The sequence below is a fragment of the Cyprinodon tularosa genome, unplaced genomic scaffold (genome assembly GCF_016077235.1).
Source record: "Cyprinodon tularosa strain WSP-4 unplaced genomic scaffold, ASM1607723v1 ctg749, whole genome shotgun sequence".
In the NCBI taxonomy this organism is placed as follows: Eukaryota; Metazoa; Chordata; class Actinopteri; order Cyprinodontiformes; family Cyprinodontidae; genus Cyprinodon; species Cyprinodon tularosa.
In genome coordinates this window covers 523,790-545,334 of record NW_024039506.1, presented here as the reverse complement: position 1 = coordinate 545,334, position 21,545 = coordinate 523,790, and the positions used below count along the sequence as shown (strand labels likewise).

At 42.3% G+C, this 21,545-nt stretch overlaps 1 protein-coding gene across 21 annotated transcripts in view; it reads left to right on the top strand.

The window, feature by feature from the left end:
- LOC119773165 (discs large homolog 1-like protein) overlaps window positions 1-20,277 on the top strand; it is a 96,089-nt gene extending 75,812 nt beyond the window's left edge. For 16 of the 21 annotated variants that reach the window (XM_038270019.1, XM_038270013.1, XM_038270012.1 and 13 more), the window contains 17 exons: window positions 171-295; window positions 1,172-1,478; window positions 1,553-1,697; window positions 4,133-4,262; window positions 6,662-6,818; window positions 6,900-7,002; window positions 7,079-7,193; window positions 7,276-7,452; window positions 9,078-9,144; window positions 11,732-11,831; window positions 12,983-13,024; window positions 17,264-17,314; window positions 18,502-18,603; window positions 18,689-18,861; window positions 18,998-19,107; window positions 19,186-19,277; window positions 19,443-20,277. In XM_038270019.1, the coding sequence (XP_038125947.1) occupies window positions 171-295; window positions 1,172-1,478; window positions 1,553-1,697; window positions 4,133-4,262; window positions 6,662-6,818; window positions 6,900-7,002; window positions 7,079-7,193; window positions 7,276-7,452; window positions 9,078-9,144; window positions 11,732-11,831; window positions 12,983-13,024; window positions 17,264-17,314; window positions 18,502-18,603; window positions 18,689-18,861; window positions 18,998-19,107; window positions 19,186-19,277; window positions 19,443-19,549 (2,103 nt within the window). In that variant the 3' untranslated portion in view covers window positions 19,550-20,277. Of the gene's footprint in view, window positions 1-170; window positions 296-1,171; window positions 1,479-1,552; window positions 1,698-4,132; window positions 4,263-6,661; window positions 6,819-6,899; window positions 7,003-7,078; window positions 7,194-7,275; window positions 7,453-9,077; window positions 9,145-11,731; window positions 11,832-12,119; window positions 12,154-12,982; window positions 13,025-17,263; window positions 17,315-18,501; window positions 18,604-18,688; window positions 18,862-18,997; window positions 19,108-19,185; window positions 19,278-19,442 lie in introns of all 21 variants that reach the window. The other 5 variants (XM_038270015.1, XM_038270027.1, XM_038270024.1 and 2 more) reach the window with 3 other exon arrangements.
- Window positions 20,278-21,545: the final 1,268 nt, after the last annotated feature.

Genomic DNA, 21,545 nt, shown 5'->3' with positions numbered 1-21,545 from the left:
TCTGCAGGAATTCAGGGATTCGGTTCTGGTGTGGAATAAATCCTGGATTCATTGAGGAGTTTGAGCCGTTTAATGTCAGCATACATTAGAATGACTGTTTAATTTATCATCAGAAAACATAGAAAGTGTTCAAATTCCTTCCTTTGCTGATCATGGCTGCTATGATCCAGGGAAACTCTGGGCTGGGCTTCAGCATCGCAGGAGGTACAGATAACCCCCACATCGGTGAAGACCCCAGCATCTTCATCACCAAAGTCATTCCTGGAGGAGCAGCAGCTCAGGACGGACGGCTCAGGTAAGAAGCAGGAAGCACAGATTCACACGCTCCTGTTTTCTTTAACCTTGAAAATATAAAACTTTTGCTAATAAGAGCAACAGAAGAAATCTGAGGAGCCAAACGGATAGAAAACAAGCTTTCAGTCTAAGTTAGCTTAGTGGGTTTTAAGAGCTTCAAGCAAAATAGACATGGAATGTTCTAGAATTTGCACCAACATGTTACTATGAAAAATAAGGCTAACTCTGTTAGCTTAACAAAATAAGAATAATAATAATTAATTAATACGCTTGTTAAAGATGTTAGTTTTCTCTCAGGAATTTGTCTGCTTTAACAGACATCATGTTGTTTATAAGCAGGCCTTTTCCACGCTGTTTATCCAGTTCATTTTTAACAACAGTTTAATTTTCAGTTTCAGACAAAAAATTAAGAAGCTATATCAGAAAAACCTCTAAGCTACAAGGAAGCATTTGTACGGAAGAGGATTAGGGCCACTGGAAAAAAAAAAAAAAGTTTAACTGATTTTTAAATTTTATTTCAGTTTAACATGGGGAAAAAAGTCAGAATTCTGACTTTTTTCTCATATTAAACTGAAATAAAATAAAAAAATCAGTTAATTTTTTTTTTCTTCTGTACATTTGGGGCAATATGCATTAGAACATTTGTGCTGATTTAAAAAACTATTGAATAAATGACTTGAATAAAAGAAAAAATGTTTTGATGTTAAATGGAAGAAAACAGTTTTTTCTCTCAATATAAATCTTTCGGTTCGGCTCTTTTAACTTCATGAAGCAGCAGAGAGACTCAGCCTCACCTGATCAGGTGGTGATGAAGAGGAGGAGCTCTTCCTCAGATTACCAGTTGACTAAAGGGGGCGGGGTCTGTCTTTGGTTTCAGGGTGAACGACGTCATCCTGCGGGTAAACGAGGTGGATGTCCGGGACGTGACCCACAGCCGGGCCGTGGAGGCGCTGAAGGAGGCGGGGTCTCTGGTCCGACTCTACATCCGCAGAAGGAAACCCGTCTCAGAGAAGGTGATGGAGCTCAAGCTGGTGAAAGGACCCAAAGGTCTGGGCTTCAGCATAGCAGGGGGGGTCGGAAACCAGCACATCCCCGGAGACAACAGCATCTACGTCACCAAGATCATCGAAGGCGGCGCCGCACAGAAGGACGGGAGGCTGCAGATCGGAGACAAACTGCTGGCCGTGAGTTCTCCGCCTGACGCCCTTGCCGCCTCACGGCGAGCGGACGCTAAGCTCTTCTGTCTGTCTGCGTCCAGGTGAACAGCGCCTGCCTAGAGGAGGTGACCCACGAACACGCCGTCACTGCCTTGAAAAACACTCCTGATGTGGTCTACTTGAAAGTGGCAAAACCCAACAGTGTCTTCATGAGCGACAGCTTCGCCCCGCCAGACCTCACCAACTGTGAGTGAACAGATGCAGCCGCTTCTGCTGCGGATAAACCAGCCTGAGATTAGAGCTGCGGCTGATGATGATGATGATGATGGGAACGTGGAGCGGCTGCAGTAGAAACGCTGTCTGACTCATCAGTCAGTGACTCAGCTGTTCATCATTTAGCTAACAGATCACCTCACTTCCTGTCGTCTGGTTGGAAACCTGGAATCAGTCTAAAAAATAGTGTTATTGGAAACCAGGACAAGACTTTATTACCTTTGTAACATTAAAAAATTATGGATATTTTGATGGAAAAAATGAATTGCAATGTAATAACAAGAAACGCCAACAATATATAAGAAAAATAACAAAACTGCTTCTATAAGAAATTCATGAAAAACACTCCAACATACACCAGGGGTTGACGTTAAGGATTTTTACTTTCACATTTCATTTGCCCAGAAACAATTTTTACTTGCCCAGTATAATGATGGATAAATATAGTTCCTAATATTCATTTTTGTATATATATCAATGAAACATGTTTGTTTTTTAAATGTTTTTTCTAATTCCGTATTTTTTAAGTTTCCAGGTTCCTGGTGTGTATATGCATGCGTCAGATAATGAAGTCAAGCCTACATTACCGTGTTAACATGCTTTTCAATCCTTCCTGCACATTCTTTTCAAACTAAACTTTGCTTTAAACTGTTGTTGGCTTGGAAAAATATAAATTGCAATGTTAAAAATAAAAAAAAACTTGACAGGTTAAAAACTTACACTTCTACTACTCACCAATTTAACATGTTTAGCTCTATAACATTTAAATGCACCACTCCAATGTCTAAGAGAAATAAATTTAATGAACATTTTTTAATGTATGACCACTGCACAGAAAACTGCCATATGATAGAAATATTTACACTGTGACATACAATTATTATTATTTTCCTAATCCCTGACCATTTTTAATCTAGCATGTATTATAGTATAGATTAAATCATCATCCAGCTGCTGCTCTGCAGAATTCTCTCCCCAAGAGCTCATTCCTGGTCGTTTGGCTCTATCACCATCTTTCCACCAGTTCTCCACCGCTTCTGTGGCGCTGAATTTGTCCATATCTGGTCCTTTAAAAATTAATAACCTTATTAATGCCAATAATAACATATGCAAACAAGTCAATGAATCTGAATCTTCAATTTTTTTAAAACAAAATCAGTGTATCCGTGAAAACACTCTTACATGTTCCAGACTGTGTTTGGATTAATGAACTTCATAAAAAAGTTTAAATACGGGCTATGACAATATTACAGACAAAGCTGCCGCTACCTTTAAGTGGCATAGAAAGGAATTAATATGACCAAATTAAATAAAAATGTTCAATTAAATTTCTTCATTTCAATGCTATGATGCCTTAGTATGGGATACATTTTTTGTGCATAAATTTGTTAAAATTATGCTCTATAATATCAGAAATGTGGGTGACTGCTGGAGGTTGGGTGAAATGGATGTTACGTGCATAGTGGAAGGTGGTACTGGGTGAAATGGATGCTAGATGGGTGGTGGGTGAAATGGGTGGAGGGTAAAAGAGGTGGTGGGTGTGTTACTTACATTTTTTTGCCTTGATTTTTAGCCTGCCAAGTCGAAAAAAATGTCTGATTCGCGCCAATTCCCAGACAAAAATCACGCCATCTAGCGGAAAATCTCGCAGCTTTTTCAGATCACGCGAGAATGTATAGAAAAAACAACAAAAATGGCTTATGGGTCGTTTTCAGCGAATGTCGGTGATTTTAAAGTAATTTTGAGTGATAAATATTTTTTCTTGCGATCATTGCACTTGCCCGGCAAGCAAATGCAATGAAATTTGTACTCTCCCAGCAATAAAAACTACCTTCCCCGGGCGATCGGGCGATGGTTAACATCGAGCCCTGTACACTTAGAGGCATTAATGCAGATACTTACAGTTTTTAGTTTATAAACCTTTAACCTTTCTACCAGTAGGTAATAAATCATTCAAGGACTCATCTAATTGGTCAAACAGCCGACTGCCATAATGAATCCTGGCTTTGAACATGTGACCGGATTAAGCTGGCCGTACACTGTGCAATTTTTTGACCTTTTCGGGCCGATTCTCCAGGTGTGCCAGAATTTTTCGATCGGGCCGACTTTCAGCCTGATTGTGCATGGTGTGGTGTACAGGGGTAACGAGGGGCTATCCGCCGCTCACCACCACCTCTCCATCAAGAATCATGAGGTCAGGAGAAAATCAAACATGTTTGAAATTCAGTCGGCCGTCGTGAGGTTGCATCAGAGCGTCCGCTCACACAGGGCGAGAACATCCATCTTTAGGATTATACTTTGTAAAATAAAGAGCAGAGAGTCACATTACCATCTTTAAGTCACAGAAATCATGGAAATGATTCATAATCATATGGATTTATCTGATCTTCTCTCCGGTTCTGTCGCAGCCTTCACGCAGCACATGGAGAACCATATCAGCACCCCTAACTTCCTGGGTCAGACCCTCCCCACACCGGCACCAACGGGACGCTACTCGCCAACGCCGAAGAGCATGCTTGGAGAAGATGATGTCACACGGTGAGGATGCTGACCTCCTGGTCAAAACAGGATCATTTAATCCTGGATCTTCTCAGCTTGGAGGTTTTCCTCAGCAGCAGCAGACTCATGTAGATGTGATGGAAAAGATGCTGATCGTCTCTAAAGTAGAATAAAATAGAATTTATTGTCATCACCCTGCAGGACTCTGATAAACAAGGTCATTAAAAATACCAAAAAACACAAGAATACACGACTTAAAGGTGGGGTATATGATCCTGGATAAACGGTTCCTGCCAGCTACATTTTTGAAAATACACACCTTCAGCCCACCCCACGAAACCACGCCTCCAAATTACATGAACGCGCCTGCTGTCAGTCGAGAATGTTCGGATGTTCCCGAGAACGAGAACGAAACAGGCCGAGACCTCGCGTATCTTACAAAATGTTTATAAGCATGGATTGGACAGGAATGCAGCGTCAAGGAGGATAATACTTTGTAGTGCCATGATAGCAATCAATATTTCAGACGGAGCTAGTAAGCTAGAGAAACATGCTGGGACATTGCATGTAGTCGACATCTTTGACTTTCTCACTAATGTGGTAAATAAGAAGTAACCAAGTATTATCTCAACATATAAGAAAACATAACGTTGTCTTACCTATCGAGTAGAAACAAGGCCACCTTAGCATCCGTCTGTAGTCCCCTGTCTTCTTTCAGTTGACGCCAACGTTGGAAAGCTGTACCGATTACCACTCTCGTCCTGTTTCGTTCTTCTGTTGCTTTTATCCTAGCTGTTGCTTTTTCAAGCACAGTTTTGCCTTTTCTTTTCGAACCCGTTGTTGTCGTCTTTTCTGCCATAGTCAATATTCTCTCTGGCTGTGTGAGATAAATCTGTGGAGTTGGGCTTGATAGCTAGGTAGCTAGCTCTCTAGTAGCATTTGAAGTTCACGGTAGGGTGGAGTTACCTGAAATGACTCCTGCGCCGGCACTTGGGGGGGGGGTGGGGTGGGGGGGGGGGTCACGAGTCTGTGAACGCGCAGGGGGGAGGGGTGGGGAGAGCTCAGAGCTGACGGTTGATGGGCGTGCCAGCAACCAGTAGAAGTAGGGATGATAGTTACTTCTATTGGTTAGCGTTTTCCTCTGACTACGCCCTCTACACTGGACTAAAAGATTTCGTTTTTTTTCCAAACATTCTATCTCAGTTGGCGCAATGGGCTCGTGAGGAGGTTTTCAATCAGTATGGTAAAAACATGCTCCAGAAAACATCACATACCCCACCTTTAATGCATTAGACATGGAAGGTGTTTGCAGACATGCCTGCAGAGCAAACCATCAATAAGCTGCTGGAGAAAGTTTGATTGTTGTTTGCTTATTATTGACGTACAGTATTTGCTAATAAATAAACCTTTATTCTAATAAAATATAAAAGCTTTTATGGCTTTAATTTGACCGATAACAGCAGTGAAGCTGATCTGGAAGCTTAGATCTCAGTTTGATGGTTTTTCCAGTCTGGATTTAAATGTTCTTCATTTTTACAGCCATGAAGGGAATTTTTCTGTCCTTAAAGCATCCAAAACGTTCCAGAAAGGTTTGTACAGTCGGTGTCATGATTATCCTGTTCATGGATCACTGCAGGAGGAAGCTGCCAGTGTTTAAGATGTTTAGTTTTATCTGTTATTTCCTGTTTATATAATTTAAAATGAAGTGTAATATCTTGGCCATGTGTTGACGGACCGTCTGTCTGGTGATGAGGACATTTACCGTGAGGTTCCTCTGTTAGATTCTGGTCTGATGAAGTGAAACTGAACTTGTTTAAGTCACATGGTAAATCTCTCTAAGCTGCACATGTGGTGCAGCTTTAAAAAGGAAGCCTACAAAGACTGAAGGTGGTCGATAATGATGCATTAAGACCTGTTAGAAACCCAGATGGACCAGCGCCGCTAAACTGCTCGCTTCAGCACTTTGATGGCTGTTTTCAGAAAGCATATGTATACATTTATTTGTTGTTTTAACGAGTTGAACAGCAGAATGACCCTTGTGTTGACTAATGTTAATCATAGTGCAGTAAAATACTCGCCTGTACTATGGAGACATTGGTATGGTTGTCCTTTGAATGGCTAGGACTCGCTTTTTATGTAATTGTTTTATGTAATTTGGACTGAGTCTATAATCAAATCCATCCATCATCCACTCACCATTTCTATAATCTTTATATTTTGCCCATTACTTTCAGTTCTTTCTGTTTATTTTGCATTAAGCTTCATTAAAAGCAGGAATGTATTTCATGGCTCATAAGCAGCTGCTCTGCCCCCTGGTGGCTGGAAGCTGTAATAGTTTCTCTGTTTCCTGAGATGGAAACCATCAGACCATCTGTCAGCGGTAGATGAACACTTCCTCCCTTTGCCCCCCGGCTGATCGTGGCCGTTTGTTCCCACAGGGAGCCGAGGAAGGTGGTCCTGCACCGAGGAGCAACGGGCCTGGGCTTCAACATCGTGGGTGGGGAGGACGGCGAGGGGATCTTCATCTCCTTCATCCTGGCCGGAGGCCCGGCGGACCTGAGTGGGGAGCTGCGGAAAGGAGACAGGCTGGTGTCGGTGGGTGTTCTCCATCGGGACTCGGGTCGGCAGCCGCTCAGGTTTTCATCGCTTTAATAAACTGGATCTTCCTGCTTCCAGGTGAACGGGGTGGACCTGCGGAACGCCACGCACGAACAGGCCGCCGCCGCCCTGAAGAACGCTGGGCAGACGGTGACCATCGTGGCCCACTACAGGCCAGAGGGTGAGAGGTCCGGTTGTCTGTGTTGTGATCCGGTTAGAACCGCTCGGTGGCTGACCGGCCGTGTGTCTGTGCTCAGAGTACAGCCGCTTCGAGGCCAAGATCCACGACCTGAGGGAGCAGATGATGAACAGCAGCATCAGCTCCGGGTCCGGGTCCCTGCGGACCAGTCAGAAGAGGTCCCTCTACGTCAGGTGAGCCCACGCTGTCGGATCAGCGGAGGAGAGTCACAGCTGAACCCGTTTGACTCACCGCTGCTCTGTCCCTGCGCCTCAGAGCTCTGTTCGACTACGACAAGACCAGGGACTCGGGTCTGCCCAGTCAGGGCCTGAACTTTAAGTTCGGAGACATCCTCCACGTGGTGAACGCCTCCGATGACGAGTGGTGGCAGGCCCGACATCTGACGCCTGAGGGGGAGCTGGAGGAGGTGGGGGTGATTCCCAGCAAGAGACGGTGAGTTAACAGAACCCACGGAGACCCGGTGTAGGTACCAGATTGTCTCGGGCTGCCAGATTGACTCGGGGGCCTTTTGATGACGTCATAATATGGCAACTCCGCCCGTCACACCATATGGCAACGCCACTCAAACAAACTACATTGCGCCCGCGGTCTCTATTTGTCACAAATCGATGTTATTTTTTCTGTTCAAACTTTATTCTCATGTAAACACAATATCAGGACTTGAACAGGATGTAGTTAGGCTGTGGTAAGTCCCTTTTGAAAGATAATGAAGAATTTCTTCGTAAAAATGATCCATGGTATCAGAGGGACTTTAATCTCTGAATATACTTTGTATTCGTAGTATTTTTGTTTTTGTTATATTACAAGTTTATTTTTTGTATCCCTTTAGCTTAATTCTCCTGAATTTATTCTCGTTACAAATGCAGACCGCGGGCTCAATGTAGTTTGTTTGAGTGGCGTTGCCATAATGTCACGTCATCGGGAGGCGCAAGGCCCATGGCGAATTCGGTGACGTCATCGGAAGGCGCAGGGACCATGGAGAATTTCTTCGTAAAATTCTCCGTTTACAAACCGCAATCGCGCTTTCGAATAAAACCTACACCCCGCTATAATGACTTTAGTAAGCTGTCCAGACCAATCAAAATGTTTTGCGCAATTGTGCAAACGTTAAAACAATTATGTATTGTGACGTCATCAAAAGGCGCAGGCCCCCGAGTCAATCTGGCAGCCCGAGTCAATCTGGTACCTACACCGGATCCCAGGGTTCCGATGGAACGCCAGGTCCTTATTTAAAGTCGTAGGGAAATCTTATTTAAATGTCAAGTCATTCTGGCTTAAACATGTATATAAATGCTCTCTTTATCAGATATTGTCCCAAAAGTTAGAAGATTTCTATTTAAAAAAAATCCTGTCTTAAAATCTGTATTTTTTTCCGCTATCTTATGCAGGCCAGTTAGTTCTACGTCAGCCTGAGCACCTAAATCAACAGTCATCTGTCAATCAGATTTTTTCGGTCATAGCATCTTGATTCATATGTCACAGCTAATTTACGCAACGGTTGAAATCCGAATCCTTTCCTTTCCCATTGAGTTGCGTCCCAGTGTTCACGGGGATGGACGTCTGTGTCTTCAGCAGGCGTAGAGCTAACAGAACTGGCAGCGTTGCGAGGCAAGGGCTCAAACATGTACGGCTGTAAGCCTTCTACACCAAACCAAGCTTCTGCCGCCCTGGCGTCCTCTTCCACAACATCTTCGTCCTGCTTTCCTCCTCTAAATAAAAATGGATGACGGAGGAGACTCATCCACGACCTCCGACACTAAACTCTGCTTACGAACCTTTCAACACAAACAATCCCGCCCCCTTAATAATCGACCAATCACATTGACTTTATTCGCTCATGTAAAGTCGGGCACCACTCAGGAGAATTTGGAATTTTAACCGTTGGAAGAGCCGCTTCCCTACGACTTTAAACAGACGGCTTCATATGAACCTGATAAATCCAGGGCTGTAGGACCTCAGCTCCTCATGCTGAGGTCCAGACGGTCAGGTCCAGAACCCTCAGCAGATGCACTTCCTCTCAACAACCCTGTTTCTTCTTCTTCTGTGTTTTTCTCCAGAGTGGAGAAGAAGGAGCGAGCGAGGTTAAAGACGGTGAAGTTCAACTCCAAGTCCAGAGACCGGGGGGTGAGTGTGGACCCTCTGGAGGACAGAACCTTCATGGTTTATGGTTTCAGTCTGAAACTGATCAGATGAAGGAATCTTCCAGATGTTTGTTGTTTCCAGCTGCTTTATTTTAATCTGCTGCATGATGTGTGAATTTAAAGAGTTTATGCTGCTGCTGCCACCTGATCTCTCCACCTACTAATGACTAATGTTGACAGCTGCTGTCCCGGTAACCGCCACCGGCCCGGTAACCACCGCTGGCCCGGTAACCACCGCCGGCCCGGTACTGGCCCTGGTAACTACAGCTGGCCCGTTAACCGCATGTCCACCTGAGACCAGCAGCAGCGCCTCCTTCAGGCTGTCTGCTGCTGCTTTAACATGCGTCGCCCGCAGAACATGCATGACCTTTGACCCCCTGAGAGATAAACGCTCATCGTTGATATCTGCTTGCCTCCTTCCTCTCTTGCTCCTCTTCCTCCACATTCTCCACCTCTGCAGTCAAAGCAGTCGCCCCCTGCTGGCCACTGAATATAAACCAGAAGCATCAGTTTGTTCTGCTGCAGTAGATCAGCTGATGACGGGTTAGAAAAAAAAACAAATTAGAAAGCCAACAAAATAATAATAAACCAATTCTAATTAGGTGTAGAAAATAAACTTCTTTTTAATTAACTTCTTTTAGTTTTCTGAATATCTGTGTTTCTATCCAGGGGCGGCGCTGCCCGTTGTTTTTGAATGAATCGCTGTTTAACTTATTAATTTTATGAATTCGATCAGGATTGTCAGTAAGTCCCCCACATGTTAACAGTTTGGGGAGTTGGACAGTCTGTGGGGTTCCTGGGTTATAATGATGGCTGCAGGATTCCCACCATGTTCCTCTGCTCCCATAGTAATCATAGGGTAGTTTTGGCTCATAGAGGGATTCTGTGCTGCATTATGCTGATTAAAGGAGAATCCTAACATTATCATGATGGTAATTATTTAAATTTACATTAATCGAATCTTAACCATACCATCACGGACTAAAATAACAGATCAGACCCCCGACAAGCCTAGAGAAAAAGATCATAAACAGTCAAAATCATGTTCAATAAATAAGATTATTTAAACCATATATAGCATCTACAACACAAACATTCCTATGTTACGAGGGACGTTCATTAACTGACCCTGACCCACTTCCAGTTGTTTGATCGAGCTGAAATTTATTTATTATTTATTTATTTATTTTTTAACTTTATTGATTCCGCATTGGAGAAATTTCCTTTAACCCATCCCTTGGGGAGCAGTGGGCTGCCATCGTGGGGCGCCCAGGGTGCAGTGTAAGGTTATAAGGGTCTTGCTCAGGGACCCAGGGACTCAAACTAAGAATCCTCTGGATTCCAAGCTCTATGCCCTAACCACTAGGCCTCCACTCCCCCTAATGTGCAATTACTTATATCTCTATAGATTAAGTGGTAAATTTTAGCTTTGAACTAATTGTGGTTTCTGATTTACAGGTGTTTGAACTTAGCCAAGGGTGAAATAGAGCCTGTGGTGCGTCGCGCAGCGATCTAGTTTCTATATTTAAAGGAACGCACACCACGGGAGACTTTTGAGGAAGTGAAAGTAACCCATGGTGACGATGCCCCATCATATTGATTGATTTACTTTAAAGTTCTCACAGTGGAGAAATTGGCCAAAATTTTACAAAGTCATATGATGGGGCATCATCTCCATAGGATATGAATCCTTTTTAAATACACAAACTGATCACTGCTCAACAGGATCCTTTTCACCCTTTTCACCCAATTTGCAGCTTATTCTATAGAGATAGAACTAATTACGCATGAAAAATTTCAGAGAGATCAAACAACTTGACGCGAGTCCAGGGGCTTAATTATTGAACGCCCCTCGTAGATACCACCTTTGAAGCGTTTCTTAATGTCAGAGTTTAACCGTCTATAACACTTATTGTTATTATTGCCATCACTAGATGTTTATTGTTCATTTAAAGGTATAAACATTCAGACCTGTTCTAACTACGCTGCTACTGCGCCTGAATGTGAGGAACCAGCAACATGATTACAGTCAAAGACAGCTGGCTGACAACAATAGGTGGAGGAGGGGGGAGTGTTTCTAATCCTATTAAAATGAATTTAAACTGTAGATACCATATCAACCAAACCTTTGAGTTCTTTCGTGTTTTAAAACCAGAACCAGGACTTGGTTCATACCTTAAACCAGGATCCAGCCTTACTGGGCCCTTAGAGGTGGGTCCACAGCTCCCCTCCTTCTGCGCCCAGCTTCCCTGTCTGCACGTCTACAGCATGCCCCCCCCCCCCCCCCCCCCCCCATTCTGCTGTGCTGCCTTCACTGACACTCAGGAAACAAAAAAAAAACGGCCTCAAAACCTCTAACAGCACCACCGCCACCCCCAGAGCCCGGTCAGACCAGGACATCAGGTTCTAGGATCCAGCTGTTTGACCTTTGACCTAACCTCTAAACTCTCCCTGCTGTTTAACGTCGCCGTCCAGTGAAATGAGTCGCATCCTGTCGTTCTGCCCAATCCAACATCAGAGCCCCTCATCTGCCCCTCTTCTTCTTCCTTTATCGCCCTCCTCCTCTTCAGCAGTCCGTCAATGACAAGCGTAAAAAGAACCTCTTTACCCGAAAGTTTCCTTTCTACAAGAGCAGAGAGCCGAGCGAGCAGGAGACCAGCGACGCCGACCGTAAGTACCGCCGCCGCCGTGTCCCGGCAGACGATCGGTCAGCGGCAGGAAGAGAGATCAGCTGGCAGTGGTGTCAGGCGCATCAGTCGTCACGGCAACGTAGCAGTGACTCATATCCAATTAGAAACTGAGACAAAACCAAAACTGCTGCAGAAGGTCCTCTGTTTGGAGCCAAAATGGCCGCCTTGCCGACCAGCTGTGCTCCCTCTGCTCTCTCCGTCTGCCGCTGGATCTCAGTAACGTTGTGTTTCTCTGGTTGTTTTTCTGTTTGTCCCTCTGCTGACTCAGGACAACAACGATGACACGATGAACAAAAGCCACAGTGAGTAAAACACCTGCCAACATCAGGCTGTGGGTCTCCACCAGGAGGACAACATGTTTCATTATCCCACTGAGGGGAAACAAGGAACACATAACATTTAACAATAACTTTTTACATTCAGTTTGGAGAAAAGATTCAAAAAAAGAGAAACGTAAAATAAATACCTTGATATATAGGTTTTTATGATTTATAGAAACATTTCCAGGTTATTATTCTCAGCAGACACAAAATTATCCGAATAGTTTGCATCCTGGTGGAAACCTGGTCTGAGACCTTCATCTTCTCCTCATCTCAGACCTTGGTGGATTAAAGAGGAAAACCCCCATCAGTTTGTTCTCCTCTGTTGTTTTCTTCTCGATCCTCCATAGTTGGTCTAAGAACCTGTATCTTCTGAGTTTAGTTGTCTGCATTTATTGTAAACCATGTAATCTGATCATAAAGAAACAAAACGAAAGCTTATGGTGAAATCTACTGAATCATCTGATTGGTCCAATCCTGTGTTTCAGGACAGTTAAATCTTAAAATTAAGCTAAAAGTTTAAAATATCAATGATCCAGAAACCTCTCCTCTTGCTCTCTGGGAGCTGAAGGTTCTTGGTCCAGCTGAGATGGAGCGGCGCAGAAAAGTGATTCTCCTGTCAGGAAGCTGCTGATTGGTTGTTTCCACATGATGAAAAAAGTGTGAATAAAATGTTCAAAGGCTGATGACTGAATCAGTTACCAGTTACGTGCTTCAATTTATCACCGTGCCGTTGTGGTCAAGGGAGCCCAAAGCCAAGCATTCTGGGAGACCTGGCGTCTGATTGGCTGTTTCCTGTGCTTGATTTCAGAACATGTGACGTCTAACGCCAGTGATAGTGAAAGTAGCTACCGTAAGTTTTACCGCCGCTCTGCAGACGGTCACTAACGAGATGAAGTATGACAGCTAACCCTCTCATTGGCCGAATGAACTCTGACTGCTGATTATTTAGCAGAGCTAACCCTCTGATTGGCCGAATGAACTCTGACTGCTGATTATTTGGTAAAGCTAACCCTCTGATTGGCTAAATGAACTCTGATTGCTGATTATTTAGCAGAGCTAACCCTCTGATTGGCTAAATAAACTCTGACTGCTGATTATTTAGCAGAGCTAACCCTCTGATTGGCCGAATGAACTCTTGACTGCTGATTATTTGGTAAAGCTAACCCTCTGATTGGCTAAATGAACTCTGACTGCTGATTATTTAGCAGAGCTAACCCTCTGATTGGCCGAATGAACTCTTGACTGCTGATTATTTGGTAAAGCTAACCCTCTGATGGGCTAAATGAACTCTGACTGCTGATTATTTAGCAGAGCTAACCCTCTGATTGGCTAAATGAACTCTGACTGCTGATTATTTAGCAGAGCTAACCCTCTGATTGGCTAAATGAACTCTGACTGCTGATTATTTGGTAAAGCTAACCCTCAGATTGGCTAAATGAACTCTGACTGCTGATTATTTAGCAGAGCTAACCCTCTGATTGGCTAAATGAACTCTGACTGCTGATTATTTGGTAAAGCTAACCCTCTGATTGGCTAAATAAACTCTGACTGCTGATTATTTAGCAGAGCTAACCCTCTGATTGGCCGAATGAACTCTTGACTGCTGATTATTTGGTAAAGCTAACCCTCTGATTGGCTAAATGAACTCTGACTGCTGATTATTTAGCAGAGCTAACCCTCTGATTGGCCGAATGAACTCTTGACTGCTGATTATTTGGTAAAGCTAACCCTCTGATTGGCTAAATGAACTCTGACTGCTGATTATTTAGCAGAGCTAACCCTCTGATTGGCTAAATGAACTCTGACTGCTGATTATTTGGTAAAGCTAACCCTCAGATTGGCTAAATGAACTCTGACTGCTGATTATTTAGCAGAGCTAACCCTCTGATTGGCTAAATGAACTCTGACTGCTGATTATTTAGCAGAGCTAACCCTCTGATTGGCTAAATGAACTCTGACTGCTGATTATTTAGCAGAGCTAACCCTCTGATTGGCTAAATGAACTCTGACTGCTGATTATTTAGCAGAGCTAACCCTCTGATTGGCTAAATGAACTCTGACTGCTGATTATTTGGTAATGCTAACCCTCTGATTGGCTAAATGAACTCTGACTGCTGATTATTTAGCAGAGCTAACCCTCTGATTGGCTAAATGAACTCTGACTGCTGATTATTTAGCAGAGCTAAACCTCTGATTAGCTAAATGAACTCTGACTGCTGAATATTTAGCAGAGCTAACCCTCTGATTGGCTAAATGAACTCTGACTGCTGATTATTTAGCAGAGCTAACCCTCTGATTGGCTAAATGAACTCTGACTGCTGAATATTTAGCAGAGCTAACCATCTGATTGGCTAAATGAACTCTGACTGCTGATTATTTAGCAGAGCTAACCCTCTGATTGGCTAAATTAACTCTGACTGCTGATTATTTAGTAGAGCTAACCCTCTGATTGGCTAAATGAACTCTGACTGCTGATTATTTAGTAGAGCTAACCCTCTGATTGGCTAAATGAACTCTGACTGCTGATTATTTAGTAGAGCTAACCCTCTGATTGGCTAAATGAACTCTGACTGCTGATTATTTAGTAGAGCTAACCCTCTGACCAGTTTAACAAAATCACTACTGATTGTTTTTTAAAGGCTAACTCACTGATTGATTATTGCACTGCTATAGGTGGCTGTACATTGGAGCAGCTCTTGGTAGTTTGATTCTGATCTTCCTTTTAGAGAATTTCCTCCATTTATGTTTCTGCGCTTTTTACCGTCGGTGTTGGATGATGTGCAGCTGAAAGGATTTTTGCCAGTATAATTTTGTGTAATTTTTGACATTTGTTACGATGTGTAACAATAGCAGCCATAAAAAGTTTTTTTTTAGGGAGGTGGGTTGGCGGTGGATGTAAACAGCTGGTATCATGTAGGACTCGTTACACTGAAGCTTTGTCTCTGCATCCCAGATAGTTTACTGTTGATTTTTTTTCACTAGATAGTTCACTAGTGTTGTTTTGACAACTGTTTTCATTCCACCTTGTGCTTCTGCTGACACTGCATGTGATGTCATCACTTCTATTAGTTGTGATTATAATAACCGCCCCTTCTCTGCTACACTACCAACCATTAACAGCCTTTTCTCCTCAGAGTGTAAGTCACTTTATAGTGGCAGCCTGTATTAAAGAGAACTATGAGAAGAAAGGTTTATCACTACAGGGACTTAGTATGAGCTTAACTACACCTTATAACTTATAAACCCGGGATCATCAGCGTTCTGAAAGAACTGCTAAACAATAAAGGAGTCTTTAGACAGTCAGGGATATATTGAGGAGTATACAGAAGGACCTTAAGGTCAAGATAAAGAGAGCTAAGAGGCATAAAGGAAGAGGCTGGAAAACAAGATTTAGCAGAACGATATCAGAGAGGTGTGGTCAGGGATCAAGAAGATCCCCAGCTTCAAGCAGAAGGATGACCAGACAGATGGAAGTCTGGACAGAACTCATTCTTCAACAGGTTCAGTTCAGGAACATGTTCGAAATCATCCCATCCTGCTCAGTTACATGGACATCCCAAACCCTTCGACCCAAAGCTTCTCTCTCACACCTCAAATGTCTCATCTTCCACCTGTGCAAAGGACCCTCCTGTAGAGCAGCTCTGTATGATTCTACAGCCCCTCTTCACTCTTAGTCTGACCCAGGAATCAGTTCCAGTGACGTGGAAGACCTCCTGCCTTGTTCCAGGATCAAGAAGACTCAGCCAACAGTCCTCAGTGACTATAGAGCTGCTGTCCTGACATCCCACATCATAAAGGTCCTAGATAGACTCCCGTTGGTTCCCCTCAGCAAGCGAACAAGCAGCCATCAGGAGCCCCTACAGTCTGCTTATTGCTGTGGAGTTGATGATGCCATCATACACCTGCTTCAACAAACCCACTGTCATTTAGACAAGGCAGACAGCACTGTGAGGATCAGGTTCTTTGATTTCTCCAGTGCATTACATTTCTCATAAAACCTAGAAGACAAAAAGTGACTGGGATCAAAGAGCAGCTGACCAACAGTACACAGTTTGTCAGACTGAAGCATCAGCTGTCTAATGAAGTATTCAGCACCACAGGGGGCGGTACTCTCTCTATTCATTTTAACTCTGTACACGTCTGACTTCCAGGACCAGACAGAGTTCTGCCATCTGCAGCTATCAGAATCACCCTACCAGTCACTATAGCAACAGAACTTTGCTCTGGGATTAGGAGTGTTTTTGAATTGATTGGCTTAATGGAGTCTGGCTGCTGATTGGTGTTTATAGCTGGATGAACTCTGCTGATTGGGCAGACAGGCTTCCAAAGTTCCACTATGTTGTAAACCCTGTAGTTCAGGGTTTTTAGGTTTATATTTATGGTCCTAAACTCCCCTGATGATCTTGATGTATAATTATGATCTCTGTAGGAAGTTTGTCTAATCTATGATTAGTTAACTTATTGTCGAGCTTCATCCTTTCACATCGTTTCATTCCCAGACCATTTCCCCTTCTTTTTCTTTTTTTGCCCTCTCAGAAATGACTGATCTATAAAAGACCTAAACCTGGAATAATTATTTAAATGCATGATATGAAGAGGTTGATGTTTTTTTATAAATTGTCACATTGAGGCTTTAATAACAAAGTTTAAGAGCCTGTTGTCTGGTGTTACTAGAACCTCTCCTGATGGGTTTTAAGCTCAGGTCTGATTCTTGATGTTTGTGGTGAAAAATTTAGGGCCTACAGAAAGAACATGGTGCATGAAAGCTAACATCTGCTTTTCTGAAGCTTTTTCCTCATTAAATAAAAAAAAATCTGGTTTTAACATCAGGAGCTCTGCTTTCATCTCTAATTACCGCTTCTTGTCCAAATGATCTAAACCTGTAAGGTTTTAAGAATTTAAAGAGACTTTTTTAATATATATATGTATTTTAAATTAAGCTTTTTCTCTCATAATATCTAGTTAGTTTTATGATTTTTGCAGGTTAAACATATCCGAGTTTCTTTTCCTCCTCCTTGGCCTTCATCCCTCAGCATTACTCCTCCCCCTCCAGCTGAATCCATGTCAACATTTCTCTTTTTACTCTCAGGTGGAGCGGAGGAGTACGTTCTGTCCTATGAGCCGGTTGTTCAGCAGGAAGGTGAGTCTCTGTGAAATGTTAAAAAGGTTCCTCCAGTCTGACCGAGGTCATGAACCCGGAACCAAGAACCCGCTGAAACGCCAGAAAAGGACCAAGAGTTGTTTCCTGACAGAGTAAAATAATTCAGATCTAGATGACAGAAAAGCAGCTTTAAAACAAACTGACGTCCAAATGGAGAGAAATGGAGCTGAAGGACTTCAGAGCTTCACCGACTCGTATAGATTCTCAGGCTTAAATCATGTCTTCAGTAATTTTATCTCAGGGGCCCAAATGCTGTTAAAATCACCTGCAAGAGAAATTTCACAATGGAAAAAACATTTTTTTATATGTTGATGTGAGAAAAAAAAATACTAAACTATTTACTTTAGTTAAATAAATGGAGATCAATGAATTTCACTGAGTCAGCACTTCATTTTTATCTTTGTAAAGAGAGAACAGTTCATCATATGGCCGTTAATGCATGGTAATCAGCCCTGTTCTGCCTGCGCAGCGTTCGTTCCCCCTTTAATTAGAACAATGGAAAGTAGTCGGAGTCATAACAGTAACATGTAATGAATAAACCTTGAGAAAGAATCTGGTTTGTTATGGGAAGAAGCTATGGCTGGCCTACAAACGGCCTTACAGATAAAACAGGATGAGTGAACATTTTTATAGTGAGTAAATAGGATCGATCAATATACAAAATGAGAGACGGTAAATAGTCCGACCACCGTTTAATAGAAGGGTGTGATTTTTAAAAGTAATCAGATATACATATAGAAAAAAAAATTGGATTTTATTAATACAATTAAAGTTGAAAGTACAAATTTATTATGAATTGATTTAGTTATAAAAATAAAGTGATGTTTCATTAAACTTTAGTCTTACATTTTAATGATTAGATTCGATGGATAAATGATTATAATCACAGTGTTATAATGAAAGAGGAATTTCAGCTTTCAGACATCGGGAATTTGGCCTCATGACTCATAAATTAGGTTGAAGTTTGAGAGAATTAATGAATTGATTAGAGTATAAAGATTGTTATGCTGCCACCTGCTGGACAATTCAGCTATGACCTTTCATTAGAGTAAATATAACCTCATGATATGAAGCTTATTTCTTCATATTAAAAATTATATTTTTCCAGTTAAAACCAGAACATTTCTGATTGGATCTGGATCCATTTTTTCCCTCCCCTCTGACAGTGAACTACACCCGACCCGTCATCATCCTGGGACCCATGAAGGACCGGATCAACGACGACCTGATCTCAGAATTCCCCGATAAATTCGGCTCCTGTGTCCCACGTAGGTCCCACCAACATTCCCCTGGTTCTCTTGTTCCAGAGGATACCTGACCCGTTCTGATCTCTGTTCCTCATCCCGCTCTCAGATACGACCCGGCCCAAACGAGACTACGAGGTAGACGGCAGGGATTACCACTTCGTGGTCTCCAGAGAGCAGATGGAAAAGGACATCCAGGATCACAAGTTCATCGAGGCGGGCCAGTACAACAACCACCTGTACGGAACCAGCGTCCAGTCGGTCCGAGAGGTGGCAGAGAAGGTACGGAACCAGAGGGAAGAACATGCTTCAGGTTTTCCTGGTTGTTTCAGAAACATCCCTACATGGACGAGCAGACTGTCTGAATCTCAGCTGTAGAGGCATCAGAACATCATGTTGGGTTCTGTGTTCTGTTCAGGGTAAACACTGCATCCTAGACGTGTCGGGCAACGCCATCAAGAGGCTCCAGCTGGCTCTGCTTCACCCCATCGCCATCTTCATCAAACCCAAATCTGTGGAGAACATCATGTGAGTTTTCCGGTCCGGTGTTACCGATCTGGTTCTGGTGTTTCTTTTTTGGTTGAAACCTTCCTGCTCCTCTTGCAGGGAGATGAACAAACGTCTGACGGAGGAGCAGGGCCGGAAAACCTTAGACAGAGCCGCCAAGCTGGAGCAGGAGTTCACCGAGCATTTCACAGGTGAGGCGGGTTCTGGTCCGGTTCACCTAACTGGTGAGACTCATCATCCCTTAGGTTCTTTCTTAAGAACGAGTCTATCAGGGTTCTGTGTGGTTCTGCTGGGCCCGCTGGTCCCTCTACCTGCTGGTTTGAGTTCTGACCCGATGTGTCGCTCTGTGCCTGCAGCCATCGTTCAAGGCGACACGCTGGAGGAGATCTACGAGCAGGTGAAGCAGATCATCGAGGAGCAGTCTGGTCCCTTCATCTGGGTTCTGTCCAAGGAGAAGTTATGAGACCCGGCGCCGGCTTCATCTCTCCTCCTCTTCATCACTTTGTTTTATTTTGGAAAGAAGCATGGACCGGCAGACGGCAGCCTCACCTCTACTTCCATCCATCTCCCCAAGGCTTCATGTTCCTTTCCTTGGAAGCACACAGGAAGTGACATCACACGGTACAGCTCCTTAATGTTTAAGGACGGAGGATTTCAGAGGAGAAGAACAAGAGTTCAAAAATGTACAACACAAATTCTTTGGTTCTTTTTCTTTTGGCTGTTGTGGGTTTTTTTTTTTTTTCCAGCCAGAACCTCTGGCAACGTTTGTTTGGATCGGAGGAAGCAGAGACACAAAAAGCAGAACTTTGCACGTTTGAGCTTTAACAGCATGTTGGTTTAGACCCGTTTGTTTCCCATCAGCCCCTTCACCTCAGCGTCTGACATCACAACTCCTTACATTATTTTTTTTTTTATTAAATCTTTTTAGTTTTTAACATTTTTCCCTCCTCACTGCCACATGATGTTCGTCAGGAGGCTGCAGGCCCATCACACTGCTGCTAGAGGGCGCCAGAGACCTAAATACTAAAATGTAAAGTTTTAACAGTTAAAAGCTCAAATCAAAACATGTTAAATATAATTAATAGACTGAAACCAGAAACTTTTGGTGTTGAATTAGTTGATGCGTGAATCACTGAATGGATTTCGATCGATTCAACTGAAACTAAACTTTAAAACTGATAAAAATATATAAAAAAACATTTCAAATAACTTTTGTGCCAAAATCAAAAAAAGTAGCTTCAAATCATAATTTAAAAGCTTAGTTTTACAAAAAGGATCATCATAGCAATCAAAGCAAAGCTATATATATTTATTTTATTAATAGAAAGATTTTATATTGACATGAACCAGTAATTCATTAAAATGACCATTTTAGTAAAAAAAAATAATTTCTTTAACTTTTTTTTTTTTATCAGAATCACGTATATTATATTTTATCCTTTCAAAAATATTAAGAATTATATTTTTACTTTATAGTCTAAAATTGTGCCAAAATCTGTGAAAATTTATTTCACCTCTGGAAGCATAGATTAGCACAATTTTTATAAATGAGCGTTAACAATTTACTCTGTTACAGAGAAAAAGAAACAAATGTTCATATTAGAAAATTATATCAAAGAGAAATTAAGTTTCTATATAATGTATAAAATGTTTAAAACTTTAGAGATAAATATTTACTTGTTAAAACTGGAGGAAAAAAAACAATGCAGTAAAACTAAGAAAAAGAAAAATCTTATCAAAACTTCTTCCTCTGAAGAATATTTACAAATAAAATTAAAAACTCAGGAAGGAAAATAACGTTTTTGCCTTAGGATGGAAAACATCTATCATAAACATAAAAACAAGTTATTTTTAAAAGCTTAATTGCACAACATCCATGATTTAAATGTTTTTAAATCAGTAGCAAATAACCAGATCTGGAGAGATATAAAGTTTACATTAAATGTAATAATAGACACCTTTTGAACCAGTTTACCTCATTCTAACATGAAATCTAAAAAGGCATTAAAACAGTTTTAAATGTAGTGTTTCCGTGGCAACATCATTCTGTAGGCTCAGTGGCGCCCTCTGGCATTGAAGTGAGCCCATCAGTTGCTATGGCGACGTCTATCAGCAGAGTCAGTGTCTTACCACGTGTTGTTGTGGCTGCACCTGGAGCTGCAGCGCCCCCTGCAGGCGCTCACAATGAGATTTGGACAGATATTTAACCTTTGGGTAAACTGCCTATTTTGTTATAATGAAAGTCTATATTGAACTTTACTTCAGCACTACGACTACGGGGATTATTTTCTTTGCTTTGTTAATCAGATATGAATAGAGACGTATAAAGAGATTTGAATATGAATATATATTTTTCTTTTTCTTTGATCACCTCCTCCTTTGTCTTTTAATTTTCTTTTTTAAGCATAATAAAAAAATTAACAAGAAAACCCAAAGTGCGGCTCGACTCGTTTCTCTGC